General features: G+C 39.1%; 3 protein-coding genes across 6 annotated transcripts; 2 read left to right on the forward strand and 1 right to left on the reverse strand.

The window, feature by feature from the left end:
• Positions 1–1,296: 1,296 nt before the first annotated feature.
• LOC125468762 (E3 ubiquitin-protein ligase SINAT3-like) lies at positions 1,297–4,994 on the forward strand. 4 transcript variants are annotated; one of them, XR_007251186.1, is made up of 5 exons: positions 1,297–1,497; positions 2,532–2,918; positions 3,356–3,719; positions 4,203–4,306; positions 4,422–4,994. XR_007251186.1 is itself a non-coding variant. In XM_048565127.1 (4 exons), exons 1-3 carry the CDS (start codon positions 1,297–1,299, stop codon positions 3,713–3,715), a joined length of 948 nt encoding a protein of 315 aa, XP_048421084.1. In that variant the 3' UTR covers positions 3,716–3,719; positions 4,203–4,994. The 4 variants fall into 4 exon arrangements, 2 of the variants coding, with proteins under 2 accessions (XP_048421084.1, XP_048421083.1); XR_007251185.1 differs by having other exon boundaries at positions 3,356–3,686; XM_048565127.1 differs by having other exon boundaries at positions 4,203–4,994.
• Positions 4,995–7,665: 2,671 nt separating this feature from the next.
• LOC125468807 lies at positions 7,666–9,783 on the forward strand. The gene is made up of 3 exons (XM_048565264.1): positions 7,666–7,941; positions 8,136–9,132; positions 9,479–9,783. Exons 1-2 carry the CDS (start codon positions 7,666–7,668, stop codon positions 8,790–8,792), a joined length of 933 nt encoding a protein of 310 aa, XP_048421221.1. The 3' UTR covers positions 8,793–9,132; positions 9,479–9,783.
• Positions 9,784–11,957: 2,174 nt separating this feature from the next.
• On the reverse strand, positions 11,958–14,930 carry LOC103929321 (phosphatidylinositol 4-kinase gamma 4-like). Its single transcript, XM_048565418.1, is given in 5 exon segments — positions 11,958–12,681; positions 12,897–13,180; positions 13,183–13,389; positions 13,392–14,542; positions 14,687–14,930. Coding segments are annotated over 4 exon segments (1,755 nt in total). The 5' UTR covers positions 14,269–14,542; positions 14,687–14,930; the 3' UTR covers positions 11,958–12,294.
• Between the last annotated feature and the right edge of the window lie 2,079 nt (positions 14,931–17,009).

Consider the following 17,009-nt stretch of genomic DNA (forward strand, 5'->3'; position numbering starts at 1 on the left):
CGTTGTCCATTGCTTTACTTGGTATGCTCTTCATGTTCGTCATTAAGCCAATGATGTTACTCGTTGTTTTGCTCGTTATACTTTTCACATTGACCATTCTTGCTTTTGGTTCGATGAACCTTTCGATTTTATTTTTCACTTGTTGTTTGAGGGTTGTAGTAGCTAATTGGCTGGCATGATTGGTTAGTATTTTGAGTGTTATTTTCACATTATTTGCTTGTATTTTCTATGTTCATAGTACACTTATATCTGTATTTATATCTGACATGATAAATTCAATAGAGCTGCATTTCAACATCATTTCCAAGTTATTATAAAATTGTGAAAAAGTCCACATTCCTTATTCAACAAGGTATCAATCTACAAGCCATAATCAACTCATGCTTCCAAATTAATCACAAAACAATGTGTTACCAAAACTGCCATCATAACATCCATATATAAAAAGCTTTATATAAAAAATTATGCCCAATAACACAAACAAGTGTACAACTTTTATAAGGATAAAATAGGACCCACAGTCGGCCAAAAAATTCAAATAAAATAGAGCACAATAATGTGCACCACATAAACCGGAGATTCATCCCGTTGTCTCCCTGGTCTTCTATTAAAAAGGCCGGCCCTAATTAAAGGCTTCTCACTTGATGGTGATTGAGCTTTGACGATATATAAAAGTTATTTTTTTGTGTTCGAAAGATCACATGTTCAATTCGAATCATAAAAACAGCAATTTTGCTAATTGTTTTTTACTACTCATCCAAAAAAAAATTCAGTTAAAACTTAAAACGAAACCCATAATTCCACATTAACAACAGCTAATTACCAAATCAGAAAAGTTAAAAATTAAGTTCCCTAAATTAACCTAGCCTACTATTAAATCCCCTCGGTAATTCTATTAACCTACCAGTCATATCAAACCGCTACTCAAAAACCCTTAACTGAAAACGGACACGTAATACCCGTTTGATCTTAATCAGACGGCTGATGTCATCTGGACTGTGACCCATCTCTTGTCTCTCTATCTGTAAAACCAACGAAGAAGAAGAAGCACACCTTTTTGTGGAAAAAATAAAATAAAATTTTTGGGTTTCTTATTACGCCCATTGCAATCCAGGATTGTCCTTTTTTTTTTTTACCCTTCCAGTTTTTTATTCAATTTTGTATAATTGTGTATTGGGGAATCATACCCATCAGTCAAAGAATCGACAGATTTCATCTTTTTTCCCAAATTTTGATTTTTTTATTTTGGGTTTCCAAATTGTTGCTGGTTTTTTTTATTTTTGTCTCCATTGAAGAATGGAATCAGACATCATTGAAAGTCTTGCGTCTTTGGATTTGATTGACGATGACGAGATCCATAGCCGTCCGATTCACCAGTTTGTTTCAGTTCCGAAGGCGCACAGCAACACCGGCAATAACATTCCCGGCACCACCAGCGTCCACGAGCTTCTTGAATGCCCTGTTTGCACCAATTCAATGTACCCTCCAATCCATCAGGTTCGCCCTTTCTTGCAATTTCCTCAATTGGTTTCCTTCTTTCTTTTGATCTTTGTTTTGCCTGTTTTGTTTTGTGAAGATTTTGAATTTTTGTGGGATTTAATTTTAAGGGGTGATTGTGTTTCTGGGTTTTGGTTGGTAGGTTTATTGGATTCTATTATTTAGAAGGTGAAAGATAATATTCAGTTTCTGAATTTTGTTATAAAGAAAAAATAATCCTTGTTATATTTTTAGGCAAACAACAATCGAAAATAATTCTAGTTTGGCTAGTAAGATTTTGAAACTTGCTTCACTTATAAGTGCTTTTCCGGAGCTCCTAGTAACAGGGAATACTAAAGAACAGAATCAGATTTCGTTCAAAATATTTTGTAAACGTGATACTTCCTGGGGTTGGTGAATATGCTTGTGTCGACATATTTATCAGTTAGTTTGTAAGGTGAAGCAGGCTGACAGGTGGGGAGCGGTAACACTACCACCAATTGATAGAGATGCTTCGGGTGCTTTATCTGCGTAAAGCTATCGTGCTTGAAATCGGGTAGACCGAGTTCATCCTATTTATTCATTAATAGGGTTTAGGGCAGAAATTTTATGTGTGTAAAGCTATCATGCTTGAAATTGGGTGCACCGATCCATGCTATTTATTCATTAATAGGGTTTAGGACAGAAGTTTATTGGTTGTTTTGTTAGAGCACTTTACTCTGCCTCACACACATACTCTTACATCTCTCATGGCTGTAGAGGCTATAGTCACAGAACTTTATGCTGGGGGTGTAATGCATCGCACGGGCTTTCATTTTAAGTGTTAGGGTGTTGACATGTTTTGATGTTTATGTGGCATAGTTCGGATGAGTAGACCTACCCCACCTACTCTGTAGCTTATTGGAATCAAGGGATACTCAATGAATCGCTATCCTTAAATTTATTTGGGATGGCTAAGCATGGGGATTCTTTTAATAATATGTAGCTGCTTGTAAAATTCATCTAGGATTAGTTGACCTTTATGGCTTATAAATCTAAACTATTTGTTTCTGCAGTGTCACAATGGGCATACCCTTTGTTCCACCTGTAAAGCAAGGGTGCATAACCGGTGCCCAACTTGTAGACAGGAGCTTGGTGACATAAGGTGTCTAGCACTGGAGAAGGTTGCTGAATCGCTTGAACTGCCCTGCAAGTATTGCTCTCTTGGGTGCCCAGAGATATTTCCCTATTATAGTAAACTCAAACACGAGGCTGTCTGTAACTTCAGACCATACAACTGTCCATATGCTGGATCAGACTGCTCCACTGTTGGGGATATTCCATTCCTTGTCTCTCATCTCCGGGATGATCACAAGGTGGACATGCATTCCGGATGCACTTTTAATCATCGTTATGTAAAGTCTAATCCTCGTGAAGTAGAAAATGCCACGTGGATGTTAACTGTAAGTACATACATGTTTCTCCCTCTTTGTATAAAACTCGTGGCTGAATGAAAATTGCTTAGTTTGCTCACCTCACGCTAGATATTAGTAGGCAGACGTTGCATAAGTCAAGAAACCATCAGTTTCCCTATGGGGGCGATAGGTGAAGTTAATACTGGAATTGCATCATTAGCCATTGAGAATAAGACTTTGTTTGGTTTAACTTTCACAATTAGAATATAAATACTTAACTGATTAGTTTAACTATCCCAATTAAAAGTGCATGATTTAGTTGATTGGTTTAACTTTCCCAGTTAATATGGGACGATAGGAATCATGGGACCTTTGATAGCAATACTTGAGACGGATTAAGCTGGGACTATATAGCAGATTGAAGATGTATGCTTTGGTCTTTGTTATGGTAGCAAACTAATTGTCTTATTTTTCATCCTTGATAGGTCTTCCACTGTTTTGGTCAGTATTTCTGTCTACATTTTGAAGCCTTCCAGCTTGGTATGGCTCCTGTTTACATGGCATTTCTCCGGTTTATGGGGGATGAAGCAGAAGCTCGGAACTACAGCTACAGCTTGGAGGTTGGAGGAAATGGCCGAAAGCTGATTTGGGAGGGCAACCCAAGAAGCATAAGGGATAGCCACAAGAAGGTTAGAGACAGCCATGATGGCCTCATAATACAGCGCAACATGGCACTTTTCTTCTCTGGCGGGGATAGGAAAGAGCTGAAGCTGCGGGTCACAGGACGAATATGGAAGGAACAGCAGAACCCAGAAGGTGGGACCTGCATACCTCTCTGTAGCTAGCCTGGTTGGATTTCTCTTTCCCTCATTTGTGTGCTAAACAGTATCTTAATGTTATTAGTGAATTAACCTTTTAAGGATTCTTTTATTGGATTATAACGTTTCAATGCTGGAGGCTTTGTACTTAGTCTGTTAAGCTTCCAGTTATCCTCTTAAAGCTGAAACACGAAACTGTTGTCTTGATGGAGTCTTGGTTAGAGTTTGATATTAGTATTAGATTAACAATCATGACACCTGTCCATAATTTCTCAAAAACCAATTGAACTTTGCTCAATGGCATTATAGTCCAAGCACGGCTCACACCGTTGTTGTTTAAATGGAGAGATAAGGAAGGGGGTGAGACAGACTGGTGTATCCTAGGGTATAGCTTGTTAAGGTAAAACGAAGGGAAACTTATGATGATTAGAACCTTGACAGCTTTCACTTTAGTTCCTAAGTTATGAAACAATCCATTATGTCCCTTAGGCTTATAATTTTTTCTACGTTTCAGGGGCGAAAGTTTGTGAAGTACCATGTACGATTGCAGTTCAAACTGACTGATAAGCAGTTGGTGAGACAGCTAGAGCTTGGGGTGTCAGTTTATATACTTGGTAGGTATGTATCAATGTCAAAGATAGAAAAACCATAAGCTTTTATCCTACGATCACTCCTTTACTTGTCTTGGAATTACTTGACTTTATTTGATATACAAAGCTCAACGTTGAGTCAGATGAAACCTAAACAAGTAGATCAGTGAGGAGTCATCGTTTCACTTTCAACCATCATGTTTGCTATGAATCGGGGGCAAAAGCAGAGATAAGATACGTAATCTTTAAGTCTCTCCAGCACTTAATGTTGCATCCTTTGGGGTTGCCATTGAAGTCTTTGATGGCAAACGATCTCGAAGCTCAAATACCGTATGTTTCATCAGCAGCAGCTTTTGTTTAGTGCAGTAGATATAGGTTGATCGTCTCATGATCATCAGATGGTGTCGCTGTACAGTAGTGGATTAGACCGGATTGGCCAGGGACTCCCTCTATTCCGAGAGTGTTTTCCTTGCCATTTTGATGACTCTCTGTGCTTCTTTTTCCATGAGAGGTTGAGAGAAACGAGAAAAAAAAACTTGAAAATATATGTACATCTGTGTGAGGTTGGAATTTGTTTCTTTTTGCTGGAAAACACTAGGCCTGAAATATAAATAGATCATAAACAATTCAGATTAGGTCACAGCTTTAATGATATTCCAACTTAATGTATTTCCAAATTTCAATTTGTATATACAAAGGGCTCACATTTCTCCTTACTTGTAAGCGAGGGATTTCAAATTCAGTTTTCCTTCAGTTCTGAATAGCGAGTGCGACACCAAATTATGACCGCCAATCGGATGTCATAGCCCAATTCCCACCCCCAATATAATGTGTTAAGAAGGGGTCAACGTTCACGTAGTAAATAGAAGAGCCTGCTCCATCTTTTCCATTGATTGGAGAGAAGAGCCAACACATACACATGATACAAAAGTCTTCAAATCTCCATCCTTCAATTGGATCACAAACAAAACGACCACTCGATCTTGCAGCCACGGTTGGCATCATCGTGGTCGTTGATGGGCAGTAGTTGCATGGTTGCAACAAAGGATCTAATCCCCATGTTATTATCCATGATCTCATGACTCAAACGTCGTTCGATTGGATCAAATGTCAGTAGCTTCTCTTTCTCCCACCGGATCAATCTGTGATCGTCACCTGATCGGCAGATGATGATGTTGAAGCGAAGGCATCGGAGTAGATTGCGCTGTACCGTATCAGGCCAGGTTTGCGGAGTACTCCCTCTAGTTGACAAGTGTCAAGATTTGGGAACCATTTATGGAAGTAGCAAAGATCTGCCACGAAGGGCCAAACTTCATCCGCTGTTGGAACCAGGCAGGTATTGTCCTTGAGAATTCATAGCCCAAGCGTTATCCGCAGTCGCCGGAAAGTCTCGTGAAATGAAACACGATATCCGGCGTTTTATCCACTTGAAACCGGCTATCGTCGTAACAAACTATGGCAATCGGATAAGGCATTCACGATTACCTTCTCCAGCTCACCAAAAGCTTCAAATGCAAGCATATGGTATAAGTTGTTGCCGAGTCCACGAAAACACCTCCATCTCCACCTGCGGTCATATTAAAAACTGAACTCGAAACATTTAGCATTGCGCCATTCTATGCAGTCTGAGCTTAAGATAGTAAAGACCAAATTTCACGTTGCTGTTGTTCTAGGTACCATTATTTTCGAATGAAATGCAATACGAGAGGTGGAGGTACGAAATCTGACAGACAAGTGAAGAAGGCTCTCTGCTAAGTCCCACAACTCCTGGTGGATGATGGTATTGTTTCGACATTAGTTAATGTTACCACTTAATCCATCATGTTCAAGCATCATGGTCTCCCTGACAATGTCCTGTGTTTGCCGGATCAAGTAGTGGTATGCCTTTTTCGTAGCATTTTTCACAAGGCTTACACTGAAACCAAATTAAATCGCTGGCCGTGTCGAAAAATCCCAATGGTGTCGACTCTTGTTGTGCCAACTTTGTACCTCATGATGTAGCCTCCATCGTCTCTATCAATCACTTCTTCATGGTCTCTATCGATCTGCACGCTGATGGAAATGCGAGGAGCTGATTTGATGCGGCTAGCAGGTGTGGCCTTGGGGTTGTAGAGCGGAGATTGAGGAGAGTCGTGGTGAATGAGACGTGCCTTGAAACCTTGGACTGGTGTCTCAGGAGAAGACATGGACGACGGAGGTATGATGATCAAATGAGGAGGGAGAATATCAGAGTTGAGGCCATGGTTGCTAGCCCTAGGCATGGAGTTTAAGCTGTAAGATAAGACCACAAAATTTACATCGGTAACCAGGGAGAATGTTTATACTTTATTGGCAATCCGTCACATGTATTTCGTCATCGTTAGTTGTCCATGTGGGCAGGAAAATTTGACCTTTTTGCATTGTGAGCGGTATATGCATAAATTTCACGAGAGAAACTTACATGCAACGAGATGTCATTGTGGCGGTATTTCAAACTAATCATTATGTAAACGCATAATGGTAAATGATAAACTTAAAATACTGATACAATATTATTCCCGTTATATTATATGTAAGTACTTAACTACTACTACTACTCCACATAGGCATATTAATGTGTAGAGTGTATAAAAGGTATAGTAAACATCATATTTGTTCACAAAAAACTTCCTATAAAGCTTTTGAAATCTCTAATTAAACGACATATGTTACATGTCGTTCTCCTTCCCGAACGACGTGTGACGAGATGCTGAAAAACCTCCCCAAAATCTCCGCCAAAGCTCTGAATCCCTTCGCTTTATGTAACCTCTCAATCTTCATCCATGGAGTTTCCCTCTCTTTCTTCACCTTTCCCTTCCAAATTTCAGGCCAATTCTCCGAACAAGAAGACCCAATTTCGATACAACATTCCCACCTTCGATCTCTACAGAACCCCATCATTTTCCATCTATTTACTCTCCTGTAACAGCAGAAAGTTTCGTTCGGTGGGCCCACCAGCCGCAGAAACTCGCTGAGGAAGAACGGAGGTGAACTGGAGGGCTCGGCGGAGGTGAACTTGAAAAATTTGCAGGCGGAGAGTTTAGCTAGAGAGATGGAAAGAGGGAACAATGGGATTCCGAGGAATAGTTCCATAGCCAAGTTCGTTAATGAGGGTGAGGGTCTTGTGAAGGCGATTCAGGGTTTTACTCTTGGATCGGAGTTGATACCAAAGCTATCTCGAGTTGGGAGATTGGTGTTGTATGGTTTCATTGCGTTGTGGGCATTGAAGAAGTTATTCACTTTTGGAAATAAAGAAGAGCGGTACTCGGAATTGGAGAAGGAAATGATGAGGAGAAAGATCAAAGCAAGAAAGGAGAAAGAGATGTTAGAACCGAGCAGTGTGGAAGTTGTTCAAGCAGCTTTGAACTTATGAAAGTTACTGGCAGAGGAAAATCGTCAAATGGTAACCCAGCTCTACAAGTTTCTCCAAGTTCCATGACCACTGCTTTTGATGATACAGTTCAGGAAATAAGTATAAGAAATATGGCCAGGCAAGCGCGACAAATTGAGATCGGGGATAGGGACAGAAACAATTTTCAGACTCTGAATGATGAAATTTCTGATGAAACTGTAAATGAAATTTCGGATGAAACAGACGCTGTCAAACGGCATGGAGACGAGCAAGAAAATATTCTACCCAACCTTGTAAATTGAGATTTCAGGCATAGTGAGGATAGTGATGAAACTTCTTCTAGTAAAAAGTCAAACTTTGTTGAGGATGGGAATAATCAAACTTTTAGTATTTCGAATATAGAAGTTTCAGATGATCGGGAAAGCACTAACCAGGATGTAACAGACTCTGAACAGAATTTACACTTACCAGACAATGGTCCTTTTAGGGAGTCCAGAAAGTCCAGCAAGTAAAACCAACGGTCATAAGGTCAGTGAAAGAAGCTAGGGAGTATCTTTCTAAACAAGATGACAAAACAAAGCTAAATGGAGAGCCCCGTTTTGAACCCGTCCCTAGAAGTGATGTTCTTGGAAGGCTACAAAGTGCTAAAGACTTTGGTAACATTGGAAGCCAGGGAGTGTTCGTGGTCAACAATGATTTAGCTTCTGTGGTTCCAAATGAAACATCAGATCCTCCGTCTACCGAAAATGCTTTCGAAGATTATGATCTGAAGGATGACAAATTTGAAGGTATAAAGAGTGATAAACCTGATGAAACCAAGAAAAGACACTTCATGGACAATGATCAAAAGCAACAGGTTTCTTTAGATCATGAAAGTAGTAACAGTGATTCAATGATAGAACCATCTGTTAAATATGAGAAGTGGATGGAGGAAAACTTTAATGAATTTGAACCTATAGCTAAGAAGATTGGAGTTGGTTTTAGAGATAATTGCATGGTTTCAAGAGGAAAAGCAGATCAAGAGTCAATTATGAGTTCGGACATGAGACAGCTTGGATCTAACGAAGAAGATGACAGCGAACTTGAATGGATGAAAGATGAAAGTTTCATCTTCTGGAAGTTGTTGTCTAACACACTATATTAAATTTCCGGGAGGACCTGAGTTTCAAACCTCTAATCCTTATTCCCAATATATTTGTCCGCCTTGATTCTACGCTTTATATAGATATTTTTATCAATACTCAACCAGTAGTTAATTCTCTTGTATTTTCCAGTGCATTGAGCTGTACACAGTTGATAATGAAGAACAAAGGATTGGATTTTATTCATTGGAGATGGCTGCGGATCTTGAATTGAAACCAAAGCCATACCATGTGATTGCTTTCGAGGACAGTAATGATTGCAAAAATCTTGGTTATATCATCCAGCCTCAAACGGAAACACTTGGGAATGGCTATGCCTTTGTTGTTGCCCAGCAACCTAAGGTAAAGAATTAATTTGTTTTCAGTTCTGAATGTAATGTTTCAGGTAGATCATCATTCTTCAGTTGCAGCTATTGGAAATTTCCCTGCAATTCATACTTCATAGTCTTAGCAAATTATCTTCTCTCAAGAGAGGCCAACTTAGGTGGAACGGCGATTTGTGTTTTCAATATCACTCAGTTAACAGTACTTGTAATGTTTTTTCATTTTAAGTCAAGAGACTTGAGATCTAATGCTCCATAGTTTTCATATGTTCAATTGTACCCTTTCAATTGTTCAGTCTAATTTTTATTGATCTGTCGAGGTGGGTTACCGATTTATCTGAATGTCCACTTATCTTCTCTCCAAGATGTTTTTCGGGAAGCCAAAACAAATGGCTTCGGTGTAACTGTCATTAGGAAAGGAGAGCTTCCGCTCAATGTGGACCAAACTTTGGAAGAAGTAGAGGAACAGATCAGTGAGATCTACCATGATAGGATCATGCGGGAGCGCTCTATGGATATAAGCTCGTTGATAAAGGGTGTATTTGCACGATTTCCTTGTATTCTGTTTTGAAGTGGTCACATTTTTGTATCCTGGCTGTCTTGATGGCAGAAAAAGACCAACACAAACAATGAAAAGTGCAATTGGTTTCAGTGGCAAGCCCGCTAAGAAGTAAGTCCTTCATTCTGAAGGAGTTGTTTCCATGCAATACTTAACAAGCACGGAACACTAAAGCATTGATTCGTGCTATTTTATATCATTGCATTTTATTTTGTGAGTATGAACATTTTCTTACATCTCTATATCTTTGATTGCAGAAAAAGATCAAAGAAGAAGCTGAAGTAGCCCAGCAAGAAAGAAAGGTGATGCTTCGTCATATACATATTCCGAGGGACAACAGTACTCAACCATGAAAGAAGTTCATGGTAATGTCAAACTCAACAAGTCCACATTCTTACTCTGGATGCACGCACAAACGCCTGACAAACTCTGTACAAGTAGCCGGAGCTCCATGACTTGGTGCCAAGCAATTACCTTTCAGGTTACCTTTTACCCAATTCACCGTTTCGCCCATTCTTATACCGGAGCAGAAGTTGCACTAGTAAAATGTACATGTTGCCCCTTCTTCTCACCCAAAGACTGGACATTTTAGTTCAGCTAGCTCTCAATCCCGACTCGGAGTGTCTCTATTGCAGAGGTGCAAAAGCTCTTATCTTTGACTCAGGAGGGCCTTCCACAGCATCGACTGATGCGGGCGCGGATCTGGTCACTTGCAGCAACGGAGCTGGTTCCTTAAAACATTAATTCCTATATTCTGTGTTGATTTGTGAATAAATATCCAACCTCATTGTGTTTGGCGCTTTTATCTTACTGTAATTCCGGCTTAATTTCACAAGCCGGAAAAAAGCAGCGGCTCATTTTCGGGTTTCTCAAGGCTAGTTTGGTATTGCTGTGTTTTTTAAAAAAAACTGATTCTGCTGTGTTGTGAGAATAAACAGTTGTAAAATAAAGCAGTTGAGTGTTTGATAAACTTTTATTTTTTATTTTTTATAAAAGAGCTTTAAGTGTAAGGATGTTTGATAAACTTTTATATAAAGCTGCCGACTATGTCAAATGACAAAAATGAGTATGATATTAAATGAAAAATAAGAATAATTTTCTTTATATTTGACAAAAAATAAAGAATAATAATTTTATTTATTAATACTCTCTCTAAAGTCTTCCTCCTGTATTTTCTCCATTTGCATCGACCAGACTTTTCCAAAAACCAAAAAAATCTCTCTAGAAGTCTCCCCACCACCCCAATTTTCTCAGTTTTTATTTTTTCTGCTCCATCTTCTTCTTTTTTATTTTCATCTCTGTGGATTCTGAAGGCGCCAATGCCGTGACTATGCTGTCTTTGATGGGTTGTTCCTCAATCTCTCTCACTTGTCTCACTGCATTTTTCTTCCTCAAGCAGTGCAATATGAGAAATCTGGGCTCTCCTAATTTGTAGAAATACGAAGATCAGTCTCTTGCAAGCAATGCAATATGAGAAATCTGGGCAAGTTCGCAATGCCAAAACCGAATCTGAATCCGAGTCTGGTTATCACTAGAAAAGATGGTGGAGTTTCTCGACGTGATTTTGTCGGCGTGGGAGTGAGAGAGGACGAACGAGAGATGGGTGAAATGACAGAGATAGAAACGATGTCGTAGGGTATGGAGTCCAAGGTCAATAACGGTGATTGTTGAAGCTAGGAGTGAACATCGCTGTGGTAGAGTCAATGAGGACGATCTCCCAATTGAAGTCGGCGATGTCTTCCAGTTGGTATTATGTGTACTTTATTTAATTTTTTAAGACCATTTTGGTTATTTGAAAGTTTCATTAAAGGACACAGCGCCTCTTGCAAATTAGGTTTGCGCAGAAGCTGTGGAAGCAAAAATAGTCGATTTTTCAAAGCTAGCTTTTGTTGGTTCTGTTTTTGGCTTTTTTTTTTCATCCAAAACTTTGAAAAAAAGATGAAGTTGAAAGTTTACCAAGACACCTTAGTACCAAACCAGTACTCAGAATTCAACTTACAGGGTTATTTTCGAGTTTCTCAGAATTCAACTTACAGTGTTAAGTGCACCGGAGTTTTAATGGAGTAGAAGAAAGTGATGAGCATGTGTTACGTTTCACTATAGCATTGGATTGTAGATTTTCCGCATCGACATGTAGATTTCCAACAAAATCATAAGGCTCATTTAACTCATTAAAACCGAAATAGTTCTATTGTATCACCTCCTCGCATGTGACTGTTAACGATGAGCTAGTCTCGTCTTATCCTTTTCTACAAAATTTATTTATTAAAAGATTAAAAACCCAATGCCAACAAATTGCCATTTTCCTATCTTATTCTTAAACATTTATCAAAATATAAAATACTTGTCTCATCTCATATGAAACAAAAAAACATCCCAAACCTAACAAGTGAAATCTCTGTCTTCAACACAAACTTCAGGTGCTGTTACAAACGGATTAGAGATTGTCACGAACGAACCACAACGAAACTGGATTTTGGTCTGTAATGAAAAGCACGAATACGAAAGGAAGTGTGGTCGATAATACGAAATTGAAGGTGTATGGACAAACATATGTACGCTAGTCACATGGTCATATACACACTTTATATACCTATGTTCTCCACATGATTCAGCATCCCATTACCAAAGTGATCTTGCAATCTCATCAAGGCGACGGTCCATAATTTGGGACACGGTCTCAAGAAAAGCATCTTCACTTGAATCCGGGAGCACAGAATCCTCTGCTTCTTGCACTATCTCCTCAATGATGGATTCCTTGTTCAGGGTTTTTCTGCACATTATGTTTCCTATAGCAAAGGGAGTGAACTGTCTCTCTGCCCCTTTCTTCAACAGCATCGTTGAAATGCAAAGTGTGCGAGCACATTTGCGGGGCATGTCCCATCCATGGAACTTCAAAATGGCAATATCTTCTTCTGCATCCAGTGATTTGATGTAATCAATGACCTCGTTAGCATAAGGCTTGCGTGCTTGTGGCCAATACAACCAGTCAAATGTAATGTCTTCAAACTGCGGGAACAAGATAATACACAAGAAATTAGTAGTACAATATCAGAAAACAAAATGAAAATAAATCTCCAAGATAATATCATGGCAATGTGCTGATGAATATAAGATGCGACAAAGTTCATGAAAACGAGAAAAGAAACTCCAAACACAATAACAACAATGACAACAAAGACAAATCACTGCCAGTTAATAAAAGTTGCAGTGAATGTACTTACTGTTTCAGGTAAGCAGTAGCCATGATCAATTGGAATCAGCACAGTCTGGCCATCTTCACCCTCTTTGCCCAGCAAAATGTTTCCAGCATGCCTGTCCGCATTTGCCAATCTGATATCTAAAACAGAAATCTTATGCACTTCCTCAGTTGGGAAAGCAGCAGGGCCCATGTCTTCGCAACTTCCACTATTCTCCATGAACTTCTGCAAGGACCCGATCTTAACAGTTGCATCCCCAGGATGGTTGAACACTTTGTGGAAGCACTTGACAATAAATGTAGGGGGACCCCAGCAAAGCCCTTTGCATTGCCACAGGGCATGCGATATCCACCCATTGGATGATCCAAGAGGTAAGCTGCCACTTCCCTAAATGCTCCTTCTCCAACTCTTGTTCCCTTTTTCAATCCTTCACCATCCAATGACAATGGCAGCCCCCTCGGATTGTTTTGAGCCATAGGCTCCTCATCAATCGGCTTAAAAACAGATACATACTTTGACCTGACGAGTCTAGCATAAAGTACGCTCCTCCTGTACCCTCCATGGACCTGATTGGATAACTCCCACTATCTAGTCCGTCAGACGTGCCATCAACCATATCCCAAATCTGCGAAGGTAATTCAATCTTGGGGTTAACAATGACAGGCTCCAACAAAAATCCCCTGTCAGGAGGTTTTTTTGGCACAACTTCATAATCTCTCTTAAAGTCATGCTGACCAGCATCATATTGTCGCTTCACATTATCTCCACCAACTTCATAGTTTTTCCCATCATCCAACTGTGACGCCACAACTGACAATTCAAAGTTCTTCTCAACTGGTCTGGCCCTAACTTTTGCAGACTTCCGGACCAACAGATGTAAGACAGCATCATTATGTTTACATATGTCATCAATAAGTCTCTGATCTTCAAGTAGTTTTCCATCATATACAACTTCTTGTTCTTCTAGATCAACAAACTCTTTACTCTTCTTTGCAATCTTTTGCTTCACATATCCAACATCTTGACCACGTTCCACATGGAAGGTAAACTCTTTCCCGCAAGTCGTTTGGACATTGATCTCTTGAAGGTCAGAAAGCCTAAGGACCAAATGTAGAATATTCCCATCAGTGATCCCGTATTCCCGGAGTATGGAATTGCTCCTAGCCAGCTCTCTACCTCCACAAACTAACTTTTGCTTCTTAGCAACAAACCCTTTGTAGGTTTGTATCCTAAGCTTCACTGATTCAATAGAGTCCGATCCCAAAACACACAGAGGAGTAGTTGACCCAAACACAGAGAGACATAGCAATATCGATTCATCCGAAGACATACACGATTGGGGAAACGGGGGCTCACTGTGAACCGGAGTAAGAACAGCAATACCGGCTGACGACATTATGCTCTTAATTCTAAATTTTCCAACAAAGTCAAAATGCTCTTCAAATCAATGCAGAACTTTCAAACCCTAGGAAAACTATACACATATTTACAAGAATGCAGCCATATCTAACCCTAAATTGACCACCCGATTGATACCCAGATGATCAAACAATACCCTAGATTCAATTCTCACAAACCATACAGCAAAAGGAACAAACTTGAATACCCTCCTCCCCTCCAAACGGAAAGGGAAAAAGTACCCGCGGATCCAACCCCTATAAATCCATCACCTGCAAACCAAAATTACAAATCCCAAGTAAAAATCCAACAACCCACAAACCAATCGGCAAAACAAAAACCCCAGAAATCGGACCCAACAAAATACCAATAAAAAAAGGGGCAAATCAACAACAAAGATGGATCACGATTCTTACCAAGAAGGAAGAACCGGAAAGCAGGGAGTGACCGAGAAGAATTCAGCTCGATTGGCGATAGGTCGTGTAGCAGCTAGGGTTTGTAAAACCGAGGGAAAATGGGAGAGAGGAAAGGGAAGGAAGACGCGTGCAGCAGCCTGTGAGATGGGAGGAGTGGAGGGTTGAGGTGTTGGATTTTGACGACGAATAGTTACTTTATCAAAGTGCCCTGGGAATGTTCGCAGAAGCATTACGACACGACAGATGGTTGCAGGGCTCACCAAGTTCAAATCCCCTTCAGTTGCGTGGCTTGCCCAATTAGGGAATGCCACGTGTATTACACCTGATTAATCCGCGAATGAGTTATGAGTTTGTTTGGAAATAACCATAAACGACCGGGTAAAAAAAAAAAAACAAAAAAAAAAAATTCTATTCACACTCATTTTTGTCTTTCATATATTTTTTTCAATTTATTTGATTTTACAATAAAAAATTAAAAAATTATATAAAATAAAAATAGGTACATAGAAGACAAAGACTGTTGAATTCAATTTTCATTTTTGTTCAACTTGAATTTAAGAAAGTGAGGTTGCAAATTCAAACATTTAGTGATTGGTAGGGTCCTATTGCCACATTATTTGAAATTTGAAATACAAAGTTGCCCTGTTGTACCAGAAACAATAGAAATTAAAAATTTGGATGACCTAATCCCCCCGCTGGCAAGCACCGAGGAGAGGCCACCAATCCATGACTTGCAATTATTTGGGAAAAGAATTGAGTTTTTTTATGTTTTTACCCGAAAGTTTTTAGAGAATTAGAATAATAAATAGCTTTAGAGATCATGTTAGTGACTGATAAGGTGATGTCAGTAGAAGAGAATCAAGTGATCATCCATGACATTAGGGTCCTTGCTTCCTATTTACAAATCGTGGCGTTTGGTTTTGCTCCTTGCAGTTGCAACAAAGCTGAACATGCGGTGGCTGAGTTTGTCTTTCGAGAACATACCTTGTATTGGTGGGATGATTTTGAACCAATTTGGCTTTTCAGTACTCTCACCGTTGTTGTTAATGTAACTATTCGTATTTGATTATATATATATATAAAACAACTTTGCGTTTGACTAAAAAGTTATGATAATAATTTTTAAGAAGGGTAATACTAGGGAGATTAATTATTTAAACTAAATTTTGTAAATCGTATGACGTGGTTGTTGATGTTAAATTACTACTTAAATGTTAATTAATGTACTTATTTCTTATTAGTAACACATCACATAATTTACTTAGTTAGTCTCCATAGCATTAGTTGGGTGGATCAAGTATAATTATCATTTTGGACTTTGCAATCAGGACTAATTGGTATCAGTCCAATTTTGGAAAGAATTTGGGTTTGGGTAAAATGAGTTACACGCTAGCTTGCTTATGTTTAGTCAAGAGTCACGTAATAGGAAATAGTCTAAGAAGAATACTCCTAAATTACATTAAAAAATTGTCATTTTCATTTCTCTATCTCTCTCATCACGTTATCTCAAGACTTTTTGATTACCCTCTTAATTTCTCATCTAAGTATTCTCACATCGATGGATTACCTTTCTGTTGATGCATATTTCTTTTACACCCAGTTATGTGATGAGAGAAATAAACGAGAATGACTAACATAGCACGCGTACACTGCCAAGGTGGCATACCGTGCCAATGAAATGAAGACATGTATAAGTTTTTATTCCAAAGATTTTTCGATGTGGACCCATTGTCAGTACTTGTCATGCTTTAAACATAAATACAATTGCAAAGGTGTTGGAATTATAAAAGAAATTTGAAAAACGTAGGTTGCAGAGTTTTAAAGTCTTTTTATGTTGTGAGTTGAGTGTCCTTACCTTTTCGCGATCTTTTATAGAACATGCATTTCTTTCAATTTAGCCTTTTATTCTCAAAACAATCCTCTATGTTCCCAATTGCTGATGTGACTTCTGCCACATCATAAGAATTTACAATGCAACTTGAGCATTATCCTCTCAAAGCTAACACAATGCCATCCATAAGCATCTTCTCTTCTGTAAAAATTGACTGAGTTAACTTGTTCAATGTGAAAGAGAGTTTGCCGCCCACAATGCCACATGTAAAGCACTTTTGAAATCTTTGAGGCTCATTGTTCGTTCCGTTCAAAATAACTTCCCATTGGGGCCGTTAGTTGAAAAATAATACACACACGTATCTTGTTTGATACAGTCAGTTTGTAAACAAACGGTAGTCGAGCTCGTGTCAGCTAAATGAGCACATGCAACTACTGTACTCTTTTTAGTGGCCAACGCCTTTACTCTTGTTGGTCACAGTTTTCTCATCAA

The sequence above is a fragment of a genome, unplaced genomic scaffold, assembly GCF_019419815.1.
Source record: "Pyrus x bretschneideri cultivar Hongxiangsu unplaced genomic scaffold, Pyrus_bretschneideri_v1 Contig4, whole genome shotgun sequence".
NCBI lineage: Eukaryota > Viridiplantae > Streptophyta > Magnoliopsida > Rosales > Rosaceae > Pyrus > Pyrus x bretschneideri.